Source organism: Mycetomoellerius zeteki, unplaced genomic scaffold (genome assembly GCF_001594055.1).
Source record: "Mycetomoellerius zeteki isolate Tzet28-1 unplaced genomic scaffold, Tzet1.0 scaffold204, whole genome shotgun sequence".
Taxonomy (NCBI): Eukaryota; Metazoa; Arthropoda; class Insecta; order Hymenoptera; family Formicidae; genus Mycetomoellerius; species Mycetomoellerius zeteki.
Window position 1 is genome coordinate 586,949 of NW_017257000.1, and position 14,638 is coordinate 601,586.

At 39.8% G+C, this 14,638-nt stretch overlaps 1 protein-coding gene across 3 annotated transcripts in view; it reads right to left on the reverse strand.

The window, feature by feature from the left end:
• LOC108722473 (zinc finger protein castor homolog 1) overlaps nucleotides 1-14,638 on the reverse strand; it is a 94,819-nt gene that overhangs the window by 27,387 nt on the left and 52,794 nt on the right. For all 3 annotated transcript variants that reach the window (XM_018447607.1, XM_018447605.1, XM_018447606.1), the window contains 2 exons: nucleotides 5,223-5,665; nucleotides 1,895-1,958 (listed from right to left, as the gene is read on the reverse strand). In XM_018447607.1, the coding sequence (XP_018303109.1) occupies nucleotides 1,895-1,958; nucleotides 5,223-5,665 (507 nt within the window). The remainder of the gene's footprint in view (nucleotides 1-1,894; nucleotides 1,959-5,222; nucleotides 5,666-14,638) is intronic.

Genomic DNA, 14,638 nt, shown 5'->3' on the forward strand with positions numbered 1-14,638 from the left:
TCTTTCCCTTTCCACGTACGCATACATTCACATCTCCATCTTTCTCTCACGTGTCCGCGTTCTCTTTCTCTCACCGATAACCCTTGCCTCCGCGTCCGTCTGCTTAGTCCGCGCGCGAACAACGTACACATTTTATTTTATTCCATTTCGCAGCAGATCCCACCACGCGTTTAATATCGTCCGGCCGACGTTGGATTGGCCGATCCGAAATTGTAGGAATATGTCACTGGACGAGAAAATCCAACGGAGGCCGCCCACTCTCTCTTTCTCTACTTGATGTTCTCTCTACGTGTGCCCCTCTTCGTCGTGAATGCCGTGATTTCCGTCGCAGAATCTTTTCGCGGTTTCAACGGGACGGGAATTGTGTGACAAACCACAGATTACGAGTTGTTTGCAAATGTTTTTGAGAAAAATGATGGCTCGCATGGCGGCAAAGTGAAATAACAGTCAGAAGCAACGATTGATCTTAATAGCGTCTCGGAGAAATATCGGGATCTTTATATAATACAGAATACTCCATCTCTTTTATTGCATGCAACGAGCGATATTTCTACGCAACCATGAATTCCCGATTTCATCATAATAATGATCAATTTAAAAACATTCTGTATCGCGGGATGTTTTTGCAGTAATTAACCTTTACAGGACGGGAAAGCCATCTGTAGAGTGGCGCTGAAATACTCTCATATTTTAAGACAAAGAATACAAAGAGAGAAATAATAAATTATAATAAATCCTACTCAGGAAAAAGTTCTATAAGATTTTAAAAATAGACCCTCCTTCTCCAAAGGTGAAATCAAAGTCCACTATGAAGCTTCGACTTCTTTTACTTAATTAGATGCATATCGCACATCTACATATTTCAAAGTATTCAAAATTTGCCGAGATAGTCTTCAAAGAACATGGGAAAGAATAGCGAGGGATTGATAAATCCTGCGTTTCTTTTATTACTGGCGGTCGAAGTAAGCCCCCGCCCCCCTCCCCCCCCTCGGACCCCTCGTGGGAGCCGCGTTGGCACTCATCCCATTTCCTTGATAATTCCCATAATGCTGTGGGCGGATATTCCAATAAAGGGGGAACAGCCCCTGGGTACAAAACACTGAAAGCGACGGACGGCCGCGATTCGTTAGGTTGCGCCACGATTCACGGGTTCGCGAGGATCGAGACAAATAAAGGCCGCAGGGAGAGCCGACGGCACTCCAGAGCCGGCTTACGTATAGCTTCAGATTTGTCACGTGGCATGCAACTCGGCGCACGCTGGATGCGCGATTTCTCTAGGCTCGTTCTCCACGCGTAGCGACCGATTATTAATTCCCGTTGGGAAATCCGCTTTAAAGGAGAAACAGAAATGAATTCTCCCGAAAGAGGAAACATTTCGCAGCAAATTTCTGCGCATTGAGAGCATACGAGAAGAAGCGAAATCGCCTCTGATAAAACTTTCAAGGCTTTTGAATAGAAATTGCAATTTTGCAGACGAATGTTCAATCCGCCGCACACAACCGATTGCTTCCGCAGCTGGAACACGTGCGGCTAAACTTCTGGCGAACGCGAACGCATACCGATTATTTCTATCCCGACTCCGTTAAAGGTCAGGCATCGTCGTCGTGTGTGCAACATTCGATCGGCAACATTGTCTCCGTTCTAATCATAGATTCGCTCAACGATTAAAGTTGTCATTACAAATTGTCGATTACGAATCACCTGGTCTAACCAGATCGCGGCGGCGTACGTTCGATGATTTCGCATCCGTCACTGTCGAGTCTTTTTCCGCTTCGTTCTTTTTTTTTTCACCTTCCTTTTGTTCGCGCGAACAGGGTCATCGAACGCGGCAGTCTCGATTCGAATCTAATTACGATCCCGATAATTCCGTCAGCAGGAGGAAATAGTAACTCACCGGAAACCTTCGGGTCAGCTGCCTCCACCTTCATCGCCGCCAGGCTCGCTATTGTCGGCGGTACCTAAAAGAAATACATTACGATGTACAATGCACCGGCGTGCCCAGGGCCGTACGCGAGAGAAGGGGACGAAACGAAAGGGGGACCCGCCGCCCACGCGGCAGACACGAGATGTTTCCGTAAAATCTATCGTACAAAAGACCGGCTATTCCGCGAACTAATCGCGTTATGGCCTTAGGCTTGTTCGTAATGGCCGCTTAATATCCTTCGTTAACCCTACTGCTACCAAGTAATGAAATTACCCCGGGGCATATCTGCCACACGGCATTTCAATTTTGAGTAACTAACTTTTATATCGACGTGCTGTATATTCGATTCTTCCATTTATGAAACGATTCTACGTTTCGAACGTTAAGCAGCTACCAAAATTAAAATCAAGAGAGGAAATGAAAGCCTCATTCGGGCAAAGCGGATCTTCGTATCTAGACGAAATTTTATTATTGCAATATTAATAACGCCAATAATTTATTATTTCAGCTTACATGCCAAAAAGGAACTAGATTTATGGTTTTATTTAACCACACACTATTCATCCGTATCTTACAATTACTGGGTAACTACTCTCAATATATTACTTTTATCTAAACTTGAAAATACTTCTTAGCCTACACAATCTTTTTAATCTTGGTGCCTAATAATATTTTTGCGTGTAAGTATTGGGTACCAAAATCCGCTTTGATAAAAGATTTCCACTTCTTCGCTTATTTTATATTATTTATATCGGTCGATTTCCACTTATTGTTTTGATTATTTTGTTATTTATATGTTGATTTTCCACTTATTATTGTTTAAAATCAAAAGACTTAAAAAAGGACAGATACTACTCGGGGAAGACATCGAAGGAAGAAACGACACTTGTCGGAAGCCCCATCGTGGTTCAAATTATTCGCGAATGCTGTACGATTTCTGAAGCCTTAGCTGAGATCTGATCCAACTATGTCATGAATTTATGAACCGGTTACTACATCGTCGTCCATCTACTCCTGTCATTCTCTCTCCTCTTTCATTAACGTTGAATTTTCTGTTCGTCTTGAAAATTATTCACGATTCTATTTATTCTTCGAATTAAATAGAGCAAACAAAGAAACTTGTTATTGAAACTTGAAGAAATTTTATCTCAGTAAGTAAATTTATCGAAAGATTCAAATTACTTTTTATTTATAAATACTACATATAAATGTATTCTATTACGCTACGTCGCGTCATTGCATTATCATTCGATGAGATTCTTCGTACCGATCTGTGAACTTCACTCCTAACAAGAAGCAACCTCGTGCGCCCGATCGAGCGCGCGCCGGAACAATCGATTAATTCCGTCGAATCTAATAGAACTCGCCTCACGTACGTGACCATTGCGTTCCATCAATTCTGCAATCTCTAATCGAACATTTATATTCCTCGTTCATAATTATCGACGACCTTCTGTACCTAATATTACGGATTGCTGCGTATCGCGCATAATAACGTCGAACGATCGAGAGGACGGTTGGGAAAATCTTTTTACATGTCCCGTCGTGATTCTGGAGAGAGAAAGCAGAATAAAAAAAAAAGGGATACGTTTATAATCGCGATATACATTCTAAATTAATTCACTTATCGTGGACGAAAAAATTCGCATGGAGAAAACGCGGACGCGAGGAAACAAATGGAAAATAATGTGCATCACGATGTATATAATGCGGACGTGTGCATCAGAGCTCAGAGGGGGAAAGGTAGAGGGCGAAGAAAGAGAAAAAGATCGGAATGGGACAGAGGTGGAGCGAGAAGAGTGGCGACGAGAGAAAGAAGAAGAGAATCGCAGAGGAGAAATAAAGAGGAGAGAAGAGAGTATGGGTAACGATAAGAGAAAGAAAGATGACGATAAAAGAGGAAAGAAGAGAGGGGGACATCGCCGATGAAGGAAAAGGTGGAGGAGGAGAAGGAGGAGGAGGACGAGGAAGAGTAGAAGCAAGGAGAGAGGCAAAGAGAGGGGTGTGCGAGAGAGTATAGAGGTATATGAGAAAACAATAGAGCTGATTTGCAAACAATAGAATAACGTTAAGACTCGAGTATTATACGCCGTTGTTACTTCTTGTGCCATAACGCCGGAGAGCATATGCCCATTAATATTCAAAGGCGAAAATAATGTAAACGACACGACAAAAATCGGGGGAATAATTTCAATTCTCCCTGTATGGGATTCCACGGCAGCGATCCCATAGCTGGATCGTCCGTACGGTTTAGTGTCTCCTCTTTGGTATCCTAGCCCATGTAGATATTTGTACTGCGAAATCGTATTAATCGTAATGTAATGATAATACAATAATATTAAATTTTCTATCGTCAAAATTTGTTTGTCTTAATTTGTGATAATAAATAACATATATTTCTAAAATAAAAATATTTTTATATACTTTATGATATGCTTGAATATATATAAAACGAATTTGATAAAATATCTCCAAATTCATCGAATGCAAAACGTGTATATAGAAATAGTATATTATGATTTTATTGTAAAATATTTTGTTCTTTTATCTATGAAGAATTTTTCAAGAAAGAGCGAGTCGTGGAAATAAATAATTCGATGAAAAACAGAAAACTCAAAGATATTCAAGCGAATGATCACCAGGCGGCAAAGTCTCTATCGACTTTTATTACGACGTATCATAACCGATTGTTCGTCGCTTACGATTCTAGGAAGCGCTGAATTATTCTAGCACACTTAACTCACACAGCTCCCGTTGGTAACTTTATGATCCGACAGCGAGTCGGATGAGTCATCTCGTATTGTTTTTGGATATAGCCCGCGGTTGTCTGGCTTTTGACGAAATACCTAGCGGCGATTCAACGCTACTTGAAATCTTTAATACGCTCGATAATTGCCGACATTTGCGCCTTTGTCGAATTCCTCGTAATAATGATCTTTAGAATCGGTACGATTGTGAAAGTTGCTGTTTCAGATTTTAAATGACATTCTTCGCAAGCGGTCGAGATTCTAATCTGCCATATTGGCTGAAGTGTAATGAACTCTGGGATAAAACCAGAGTAAAATAATTATTACACTGAAAAAATATTCTTTGTTGTATCAATAATTAAAAATACAAACAAAATGAATTCTGATCATATGATCAGAATTCTGATATCGTAATTGAATTTCTAGTTATTTCGACTAAGATGTTCGATAGATTAACTATAAATATGATTTGTACCTTTCTGATTGAATTTAACAGAATTCCAATTAATACAAGACTTTTCTTCTGTAGATTTCTCGAAGGGAGAACTTACCCTGGAATCCTCGGACTCTTCCCGCCTGACATTTTGAAAGAGCACGCTGCCCATCTGAGCCTGCAAATTCTGCTGCAGCAGCTGCGCCAATTGAGGATTCTGCGACAAGATCGCTGGGTTTTGTTGCAGCAATTGCGCCAATGCCGGATTCTGCACCAGTATTTGACTCAACGGTGAATTAGTCATGGCATGTACGGGATGTTGTTGCTGCTGCTGCTGCTGTTGCTCCTGCGATTGGTGCTGCTGCGATTGCTGTTGCTGTTGTTGTTGCTGCTGCTGTTGCTGCAGATTCGGCGAGTTTGCGTTTGATGTTTGACAGGATTGCGATAGATTGCTAAGAGACGGGATCGCACGTTGCGGACTTTGCGGGGTATGCGGAGGCGTAGGTGGACTTCCTGGCGCCATCGACGAGGCGTCCTTCTCCTCTTTTACCTTCATTTTTCCTACGAGAAAAAGAAAAGAAATTTTTTAACGTCGTCTATTAAAAGACAGAAGATATTTTTAATATTTGAAATAAATGATAAATTTAAAAGAAATTGCAGAAACGTAGAGTCAGTGCGTGGATTCAATGGTTTCGTAATCGATGACGAAGCAGTTCTTCCAATAACGATATATGACTTCTTTCTCGAGAAATCCAAGGTGCGTGTGTAACAGGTATTATTGGAGCTAACTGAGAAGTAGGAAAAAGAGCCATCTGAATGTTGACACATTAACGTTATTGATGTATTTACGATTCTTCGTGAGGTTCAACGAGAGCAGCGGAATATCTCGAGCGATAAAATAGTTCCATAAAATAGTTAACTTTGGCTTCTTATCGGGGCCAACTTTAATAGATGCGTTTTCCAAGCCGACTGCAAAGCGAATCGAGTAAAAACGATAGAAACTCACGGACTGTTATTTATTGAATAACAACTCACAATGATAAGTGAAATTCATGCGTATCTGCACGATAAAAGGAGACTCGTATAAGTCTCTTAAATTAAATGAACACGAAAACTTTGCGTTGTAGAAATGCGCAAGTCTCGATAAGAAGCGTTATAAAATTGTAAGCTATCGGCCGGAAATGACTCATTCGGACCAATTCATGATTATTAAATCGATTAACATTTTTTATTATTGTTAGAGAGGTTGTTGTTCCGCGTGTATTATTTCAATAAAAAATAATTTCAAGGCTGAATAGATTAAAACAAAGGAAATAAAAATGAGTCAAGCTGATTGCTTACAATTATATTATAATTTAAATGTATAACAATCGCAAATGTATCGACTTGTAATAAGATCGTTTTTAGTATGCTAATAAAAATACAAAATAATATACAACATAAATTATTTGGAAATAGCATAAAAGTCAACAGTTAAAAAGATAGTTTCATTATTAGATTGTCACGAAATAAAACGTACATGAATCGTTTGATAAATCTTAGAATCTTAAAGCTTGGCTTAATATATTTTTGTTTCCTTTGTATTAAATTATTTCAATTAACAAAAGAAAACGGAATAAATGGTATAAAATAATATTGCTCCGCCACTGTTTTGAATAATTTAAATCCTATTTACATACCTATTTAAAAAATTCCAAGTATTTTAGAGTTCTGATCTTCGCCAGTATTCTGGCGAGACTGATTCCTCGCGCGATTACTTTCTTTCGTAATTTCAGAAAAACTTTACAGAGGGGTGATAGGCTTTTGGATTGGTCCAAAGATATAACAAGTTGGGAAGAGGCGGTGAATCCACGGGAATGTGCGGTTGGTCCAAAGCAGTAAAAGGGAGAGACCGCGAGGGAAGTTTTTTCTTGGGTTCGAAGTCGTGAAATTGAGACGTCTCAATTCTAAAAGCCACGTAATCGACTGCTTGCAGGTACATCTGCTCTCAACTATTTTATATATGTGGGGAAGAGCATAAAAAAAAGTTCGTAGTAATACTCGATATCCTATCGAATAATTTCCATTTATCAATTAATCTTTTTAGTTTTTAATAAAATAAATTTTACTGTAAATATATATATATATATAAGGTCATATTTTTTTAATAAGTTTTTAATAAGTTTGTTAAAATTTCTTTCAACGTAATGATTATAATCTAATAGTTCACTTTGCTCAAAAATAAAATATTATAAAAAATATAAGAGCCTCTAAAAAATGTTCCACAATTTTTAATTTTAAAAAATATATAAATTATAAAAAAAATAAAATTCTAATCGCAAACGACTCGATAATTCCATGGCATACAGGTAAAGTTTGTTTTCAGGATTTTTACCCTGCGGATATAATCTGCGGACACCAGGTAGATAGGATGCGTTTTATTCGCGCAAGTAAACCCTAAGAATAGATGAGGAATAAGGAAAACGAGAGACGAGCATGATAGAGTAGACTTAGATTCGAGAAAGGGCTTAAAGATCCTTTCATTGAAAATGAAACTCTGGGACCCCCCTGGAACGCCTTTCCCGAAGGTTAGATCGATGACGTCTACTGAAATTACCCCTTGAATCTTTTTTTTTTCAATTTATGCTTCCTCGTTTCTCGCGGTTAAATCTTTCTTTCATTCTTTTACACGCTTCCCAACTTTTTTCGTTAAACGGACGAAGTGCTTTGTATCGATGGTTCGCTTACCATTGAATTTTATCAATCAATGAAAAATGACTAACCCTCACATAATACAGATTTCCGTGAAAAAACAAAACAACTATTGTAGGAAAATATTTGTGCAAATATATATTGGCAAGATGTTTACCAGCATCAATATCATTAAATTAATTGTTAATTTAATTTGTGATATTACTATCCCAGTTTTAGTTAAAGATTCAAGATCGAAAATGATTTCACGCTCTTCACAGAATATGTATATAAAGATACATGTATATAAATTCACACGAAATATTGTTTAAAATACTAAAATTAATAAATTAGTTGAGTAGTGTATTTACATGCGGTCTAATTTATTGTTATATTGGCAACATTTTAAGTTTTCAGATTATCAATTTCGGTTTCATATTAAATATAGTGGTTAAACGTAGAATTTTGTTCTTATGATTAATACGGGAATATAATTAATAAAAACATATAACACAGGAGGGCCGTTATAAATAGCGCAAAAAGATCCGACGCTCGTTCTGGTCTTAAATGAATTCTCATCCTTGCGAGGGAGATTCTTGAAGAATCGCATGCATATACGCGTTTCTCTGTATCTTGCTCGCGGCCGAGTCCTTAAATTGACTCGATTTTTAAGGCCCAGTCTGGAGAAGGTACCGCGCCGCGGGGATTCTATGTTTCGCTTCCTCCGGAGACGTTCTCCCTTTCGTCTTTGCTCCAAATCGTCTCACACAGCGGCGAGTCATGCTCCATCGATACACAATCACAGCAAAAAAACGTGTTGCGGCGAGTCATCTTTCCAAGATTCCTCGTTTATAAAACACCGTGCGAAACACAATGAGCTGCGATGCAGGAATGAAAATAAATCAATTACTCGTGAGAAGATTTAAGCATTAAGGTTCATAAAATAAAAGCAGAAAGAAAGGGATGAAAAGAAAAGAATCACACAATTATTAAAAAAAGTACTTTTTAAAAAATTCGTAAAACTGACGATTTTAGTTATTTGCATAATTTTGAGATTTAGTGTCACTTTTATGCAACAAGTCCCGCTCTTTTAATTTCAGAATCAAAGCTTCTGATTTCAAAAATTTGCATAATGTAATTAGTTGAATACATATCTGTCTAAATCTTCATCTGAAAATTGAACAATATAAACTGAACAAAAGAGATTATTCGGATATATTTGCTCGATGTTCAAATTAGAGACGGCGACTGACATCCGACCCTCTAACCTCGGAAGTTGCATGAAAAAAAAAGAAATAGAGAAGGGGGGGGCAAGACCTCGCCTTGTATTCTCGAGCCCATTTTTACGAGATACTTAAGCCTTTAAACGGGTCTATCGCTCAGGTCAAATCGGAAAACGGTAGTAAAAAACGCGCTCTTGGATTTCAAATTTCGCAGGGAAATCGGTTAACCCCCGAAATCAACTGCGACTCTGCTGCGCGAGGGGGATCGCGCGATTTTTCTCAGGGATTAAATCGAGCGTGACCCCCGGAGAGATCTAGCGTTTTTTTTTTCTTTTCTTTTCTTGCCCCTCGTCGAGGAGTCGCGCAGGTATCTGGCCCGCTACCTGCACGCGTCCATCTCGGAAAGCCCGGAAAAGTGGAAAGAGAAATATCGCAAAGGGGGAGAGGGTGAAAATAGCGCGAAAAGAAAAAAACGGGAGATTACACGTGGACCCTCGAGTAGGACCTTTTTCCAATTTCGTTTCTATCTCGTCGACGCCTGACGGATCCTCCGTTCCCTTCCCTTTGGCATCCCTTAGTCAGACCGCGAGGGTAAGAAACAGGGGTAAAGGCGAGTTAATAGTCGGTAAAACGCCGTTCTCTCTATGACCCGCAGGGGTTAAGCATGCCTTCGGGGGTTACACTCTCTTCTTCTTTCTTCACCTCTCTCAACCCTGCGCGAACGGGTAGTTCGCTCTTCTGGGGAGAATCGGAAGGGATACGGTAAAAAGTGGCTGCATCATCAAAGCGAAACACGAGGACACTCCTTTCGTCGAGAAATCTGAGTAATCGTTGTCGTCGGTTTCCTGCGAAAGCTGCTCTTCCGCCGTGGTTATTCTCGAATTTCTGCGTGAGAACATTGTGAATCAGAAAATACGACAGCATCTCGAAGTGTACGATGAGATATTCGCAAATTCGAATTGCAGAGAGAGAGACAGATATAACATAAAATTAATCCTTTGCAACGGATGTAATTAACTGTAAATAATGCAACTACAAACTATTGGAAGAATTTCATTAAAACTAATTTTTGAACAATTAGTTCTTACTGATTTGACTTACATTTTGTCTTGGTGGAGCTAAAGCTTGAGATCTATTATTAAACAATTTGTAAAAGTCGTTTCTGGAAAATCTTGCAGACGGATAAACGGTCGGACGCTTCTAGGACTAAGTATACATATTTGCAATGTTCACTTTAACATTTAATTCAGGATAGATTTGGGACCGTAAATTTGAGATTAGTACATTTAATAACTGAGGACGCGCAAAAATGTATGTAATATTAAACACTTAAATATATAATAGTTCTTCTATTTGCCAGGAAGGTCATACGTCGATATATTATATATCGATAGATTCTTCATTTAAATTTTGTAATGTTTAACGACAGTGGTCGATATCATTATAAATATTATGCGCAGCTTTTTATTATATCATGCGTATAAAATCTGCCAGAACAGAGGCCATACGAGATATTTTCAAGTACAATAAATTAAAAAAAAATGTTTTTTCAATAACAAGACGATGCCTCCAGAAGGTTAATAATGAAATAATAGTCGATGAAATATTACTCAATCACGCGATTTTCAACTCGATCCCTCCTGCGCGCGTGACACACCATGTTACGTAAATTCGGTATTCCAAACACGAAAGTGAGATTACCGACAGGCCGACGGCTTCGGCTTTCTTGTTTCTCGCCAGAATCGAATTTCGAGCGCTTCGTCGTCGTGTAACGAAACACGGGCGCGTTCAGAGCCTCGCGTTACGCGTGCCTAACTACATACGTGGTTAGGCTCGTCGTCCAAGCCAGAATCGTTAACGGAAGTAAGCTGCCGTTCGTAAGGAATTCCAAATCGAGCAACGGATATGCGGACGATCCATCGAGCGGTCGATGTGCCTAATCGAGGAGAATTCTAAAGGAAAGCCGAGTTTATGCACGTATCTCCATGATAAATCGCCGATTCCTTCGGTTCATCGTAATCGTGAACGATATATCGACCGCAGTGAATGCACCCACGTCATTAGAGAGTTCTCGATTCGAGCCAATCTCGCGCCTTCCTCGAGAATAAGGGAATCAAATGGATATACATATGTGCAAAAGCAAAACGAGAGTTAACAAATTCGACGAATCAATTTTCGGGGAACACTTGAGGCGGCGATTTATATCACGAAACGGGTAGATATTTTCAGATTTATCACGAACCACCTCGTAACACGAACGGAAATTGATGCGCGTCGTTCCGATATTTTATCACGACTGCCTTCGCTCCTGCTTGAAAGCGGGAATCTCATGTGGGCGCAACCGGGTGTAACGTTTCCAAATTTTAATATTTAACGTCTCGGGGACGAGCGGATTGGGGGATCTGCATGGCCCAGCCGCGAGATAAAGAACGCAGGGCCCCGCGGGGTCCATTTTTAACACCTAACAGAAGTCGAGATGCCCAGTCGTGATTAGCCTTCTCCCCGGGACCGATGGGCCGAGGCATTATCCGGTGAGAAATTGGCGGCCGTTCGTTTCTTTGTTCCAAGCGATTTTTTATTGACTCAAATTCCGGAAAAAAAGGAAGGAGGAGGCGGCGGGAGGGTGGTTGGACATCAAGTATCGGAGACGAGATGGTTTTAGGATCCCGCGGTGCTACGTGTGGGAGGCAACTAAGTGGATAAACGAGAGAGAAAAGAGTGAGGGTTGGAAAAAGAGATCAAGGAGAAAGAAAGATGAAATGTTAAGATGGAAAGGAAAGGGAGAAAGAATAAGCGCGGGGGCAGGAGTCCACCTGAGGGGAGTGTGGGGCCTGAGGGACGCGGGAAAGGGAGGAAGAAAAAAGGGCCAGGGAACAACTGGTCGCGGCCGAACGCCAGAGCTGCGCTCATTTTTTCTCGTGGCCGAACCCGAAAACCCTTTTATGCCCACCCAAGATTAATTATCCTCCATACTCGAAAAATGAAACTGGCCGCGAACAAAGGAACGCCGCGCGCGCTACTCGGCGGTCCTCACGCGCGCGGTCAGCCTCCGTCGTCCGATCGCTGTTCATTCGCGCCTGATTCGACGAAGAGTGCAATGAGATAATTCTCCATACGTGAGAAATATACATGAAGATATTTATAGTGAAGATTCAACTCAGGTCTAACAATAATTAAGATTTGAATCAACTTTTCACATTGAATTAGGTAAACACGGAATTCTAAAGGACCCTGCATTAATTATATAGAAAATTAGGTCTCAATAAAATGAATTAATTTTCACATATAATGTAGCTTACAACTTAGTGAAAATTAAAGATTATGGCTTAATAATGGATTTTGAGCTATGGTGTATTTAAGGGGTAAATGTTGTGCTCACAGAAAATCTTTGATACATCATAGCTCAACAACTATGATATCTTTTGTTTACCGCGTTTCTCGCAGAACACAAACTAACAGTAACATTACATTAATATTATAATTTCCCACTCAACAATATAAATGTAATACACATGGTATACATAACAGTTAGAGAAAAGCAGTTGCAACTGTTGTAAAATTCTTTAATATAATTGGTCTTGCTCTTAGTTCCTCGCTGGATTTAAATGTATAAACCAATCACACTGAAGAATTTTACAACAGTTGCAAAGCTGCTTTTTCTGCTGAACGTAGCCATTCTGTAACGTTACAGTCAGTTTGTTAGTTCTGCGAATAATGTAAACAAAAGATGTCATAGACATAGTTTTCGCATATACCTAATAAGCTACATTATAGGTAAAAACTAATTTATTTCACCGGGACTCAATTTTCCATTTAATTAGTGTGGAGTCTTTTTAATGAATATCGAATACAATCTACACTGCGAAAAAATAAGATTGAAAAAAATTAACTGTAATAATATACATATATCAAATATAATTGTCCCAATCGATATGCGCAGACATGCGCTTTGTCGCGCACACGATCTTCGAACGGTCAGCGGAGAATTATCATGACAATAAAAAGAAAATGACACTCCAGCACATTCCGCAATTTTCTATAATGGAGCGAGCTCGAAACTCCGCGCATCGACAAGGGAACAAGAGGTTGGGGCTCAAGAGGGGAAGCAGAGGGGGAGCGGAGCAGAATCTCGTTAGACTGAAAAAATTCCACGGCACAGATTTGAATATCGCATAATGTCGAATTAATGCCGGAAATTCGACTCGACGGGGCCCCTCCCGACGCGCGGTAATGGGGCCCTCTGAAATTTTGTAGCGACCCCCATAAAGCGATTTCGCGTATGGAAAACGTGTCGAGGCAATGAGCCCTTCTCCCCACCATTGCCGACCGTCTGTGCTGCCAGCGGGGCCTTACGATGTAGAAACCCTAATAATTCCCTGACAGTGGTCTTTAGTCTCGCCGTTTTTGCTCGTGCTCTGAGTTTACGATTTTCTCTCTCGTTTGGACGGATGAGACGAGAAGGAAATACCTTCTCTGATTGTCCAACACATATGCAAATCAGCCGGAATTAATCGCTGTAGCCTGATGGTATCGTGATGCATTGCTGCTTTGCTGCTTGATTACGTGCATCTTTAAGAGAGACAAAAAAGAATAACGGATTTTATTTTTATGTTTCGTTATATTAACTTCAATATTTCTCGACGCTGTACTTCAAAAACATTGGGAGGACACAAGATAAATAAAAGTATAAAGGATAATTCCACTTATATTACATAAAAATAATTTCTCATTTTTATTCGCATTTACAGATCGGTGAGTTTGTCCCTCTCTGTCTTTTTCTAGAGCAACCGGGGGCCATAGCGGGGAGAAAGGAGTACTCCACGCGTTCCTCTTATTTTACCCGAGGTCGGGTCCCATCGCGCGTCCTTTCTTTTTGCTTGACATAATTTAAAATTTATGAGTTCGAGAATCGGTTATGTGCTGCCATTCTCTCCTTTTCATTTTCTTTCTCTCTCTCTTTCTCTCTCTTGTTCTTCATAAATTCCATCTTCATCGCCTTCTCGATCGCGAAACCTCGTTTTCTGACTGATGCCGTGGAGCTTCGTTCCGCAGCAAAATTTAAATATTAAGATTAGATGATCATAATGCCTTCTGCAAGCTCTTTTCTTGTCTCTCTATATTACGGACAATAGAAAATTCCCCACGAGAGATGTTTTTACAAAGTACACAAGTTTAAAAATGCTCCGATGACGTTCTTCATTTCGCTGTATTTTTACACATGAGGAAGATTCTTGTTGAATATAAAGATCGTAACGTTCCTCCTTGTTATCAACGTAAAGTAGGACACGTCGCACGTAATTGGCGCTACGTCCGTCATATTTAACTGGCGTGTCTTTAATGGTTTCTCACTTCCGACCTTTCGCGACTTGCGTCTAGATCCCGTATGATGTATTTAACGAGGGAATATACATATAATCCCGTAAAAAATCTACAATTTTTGAAATTAACTAAGAAGAAAAGTCAAACAAAAGATGGTAGAAAGAGAGAGAAGGAGGAGGAAGGGGGAGGAAGGGGGAGAGAGAAAGCGTCATGAATTGAGACAAGTCCCCTCAAACGCTTAGACAGTAATACTTTGCTAATGTGATAATACTTCATAATTTGAAAAACGTGATATTTTATATGTTACGTACAGAGGGAAAGA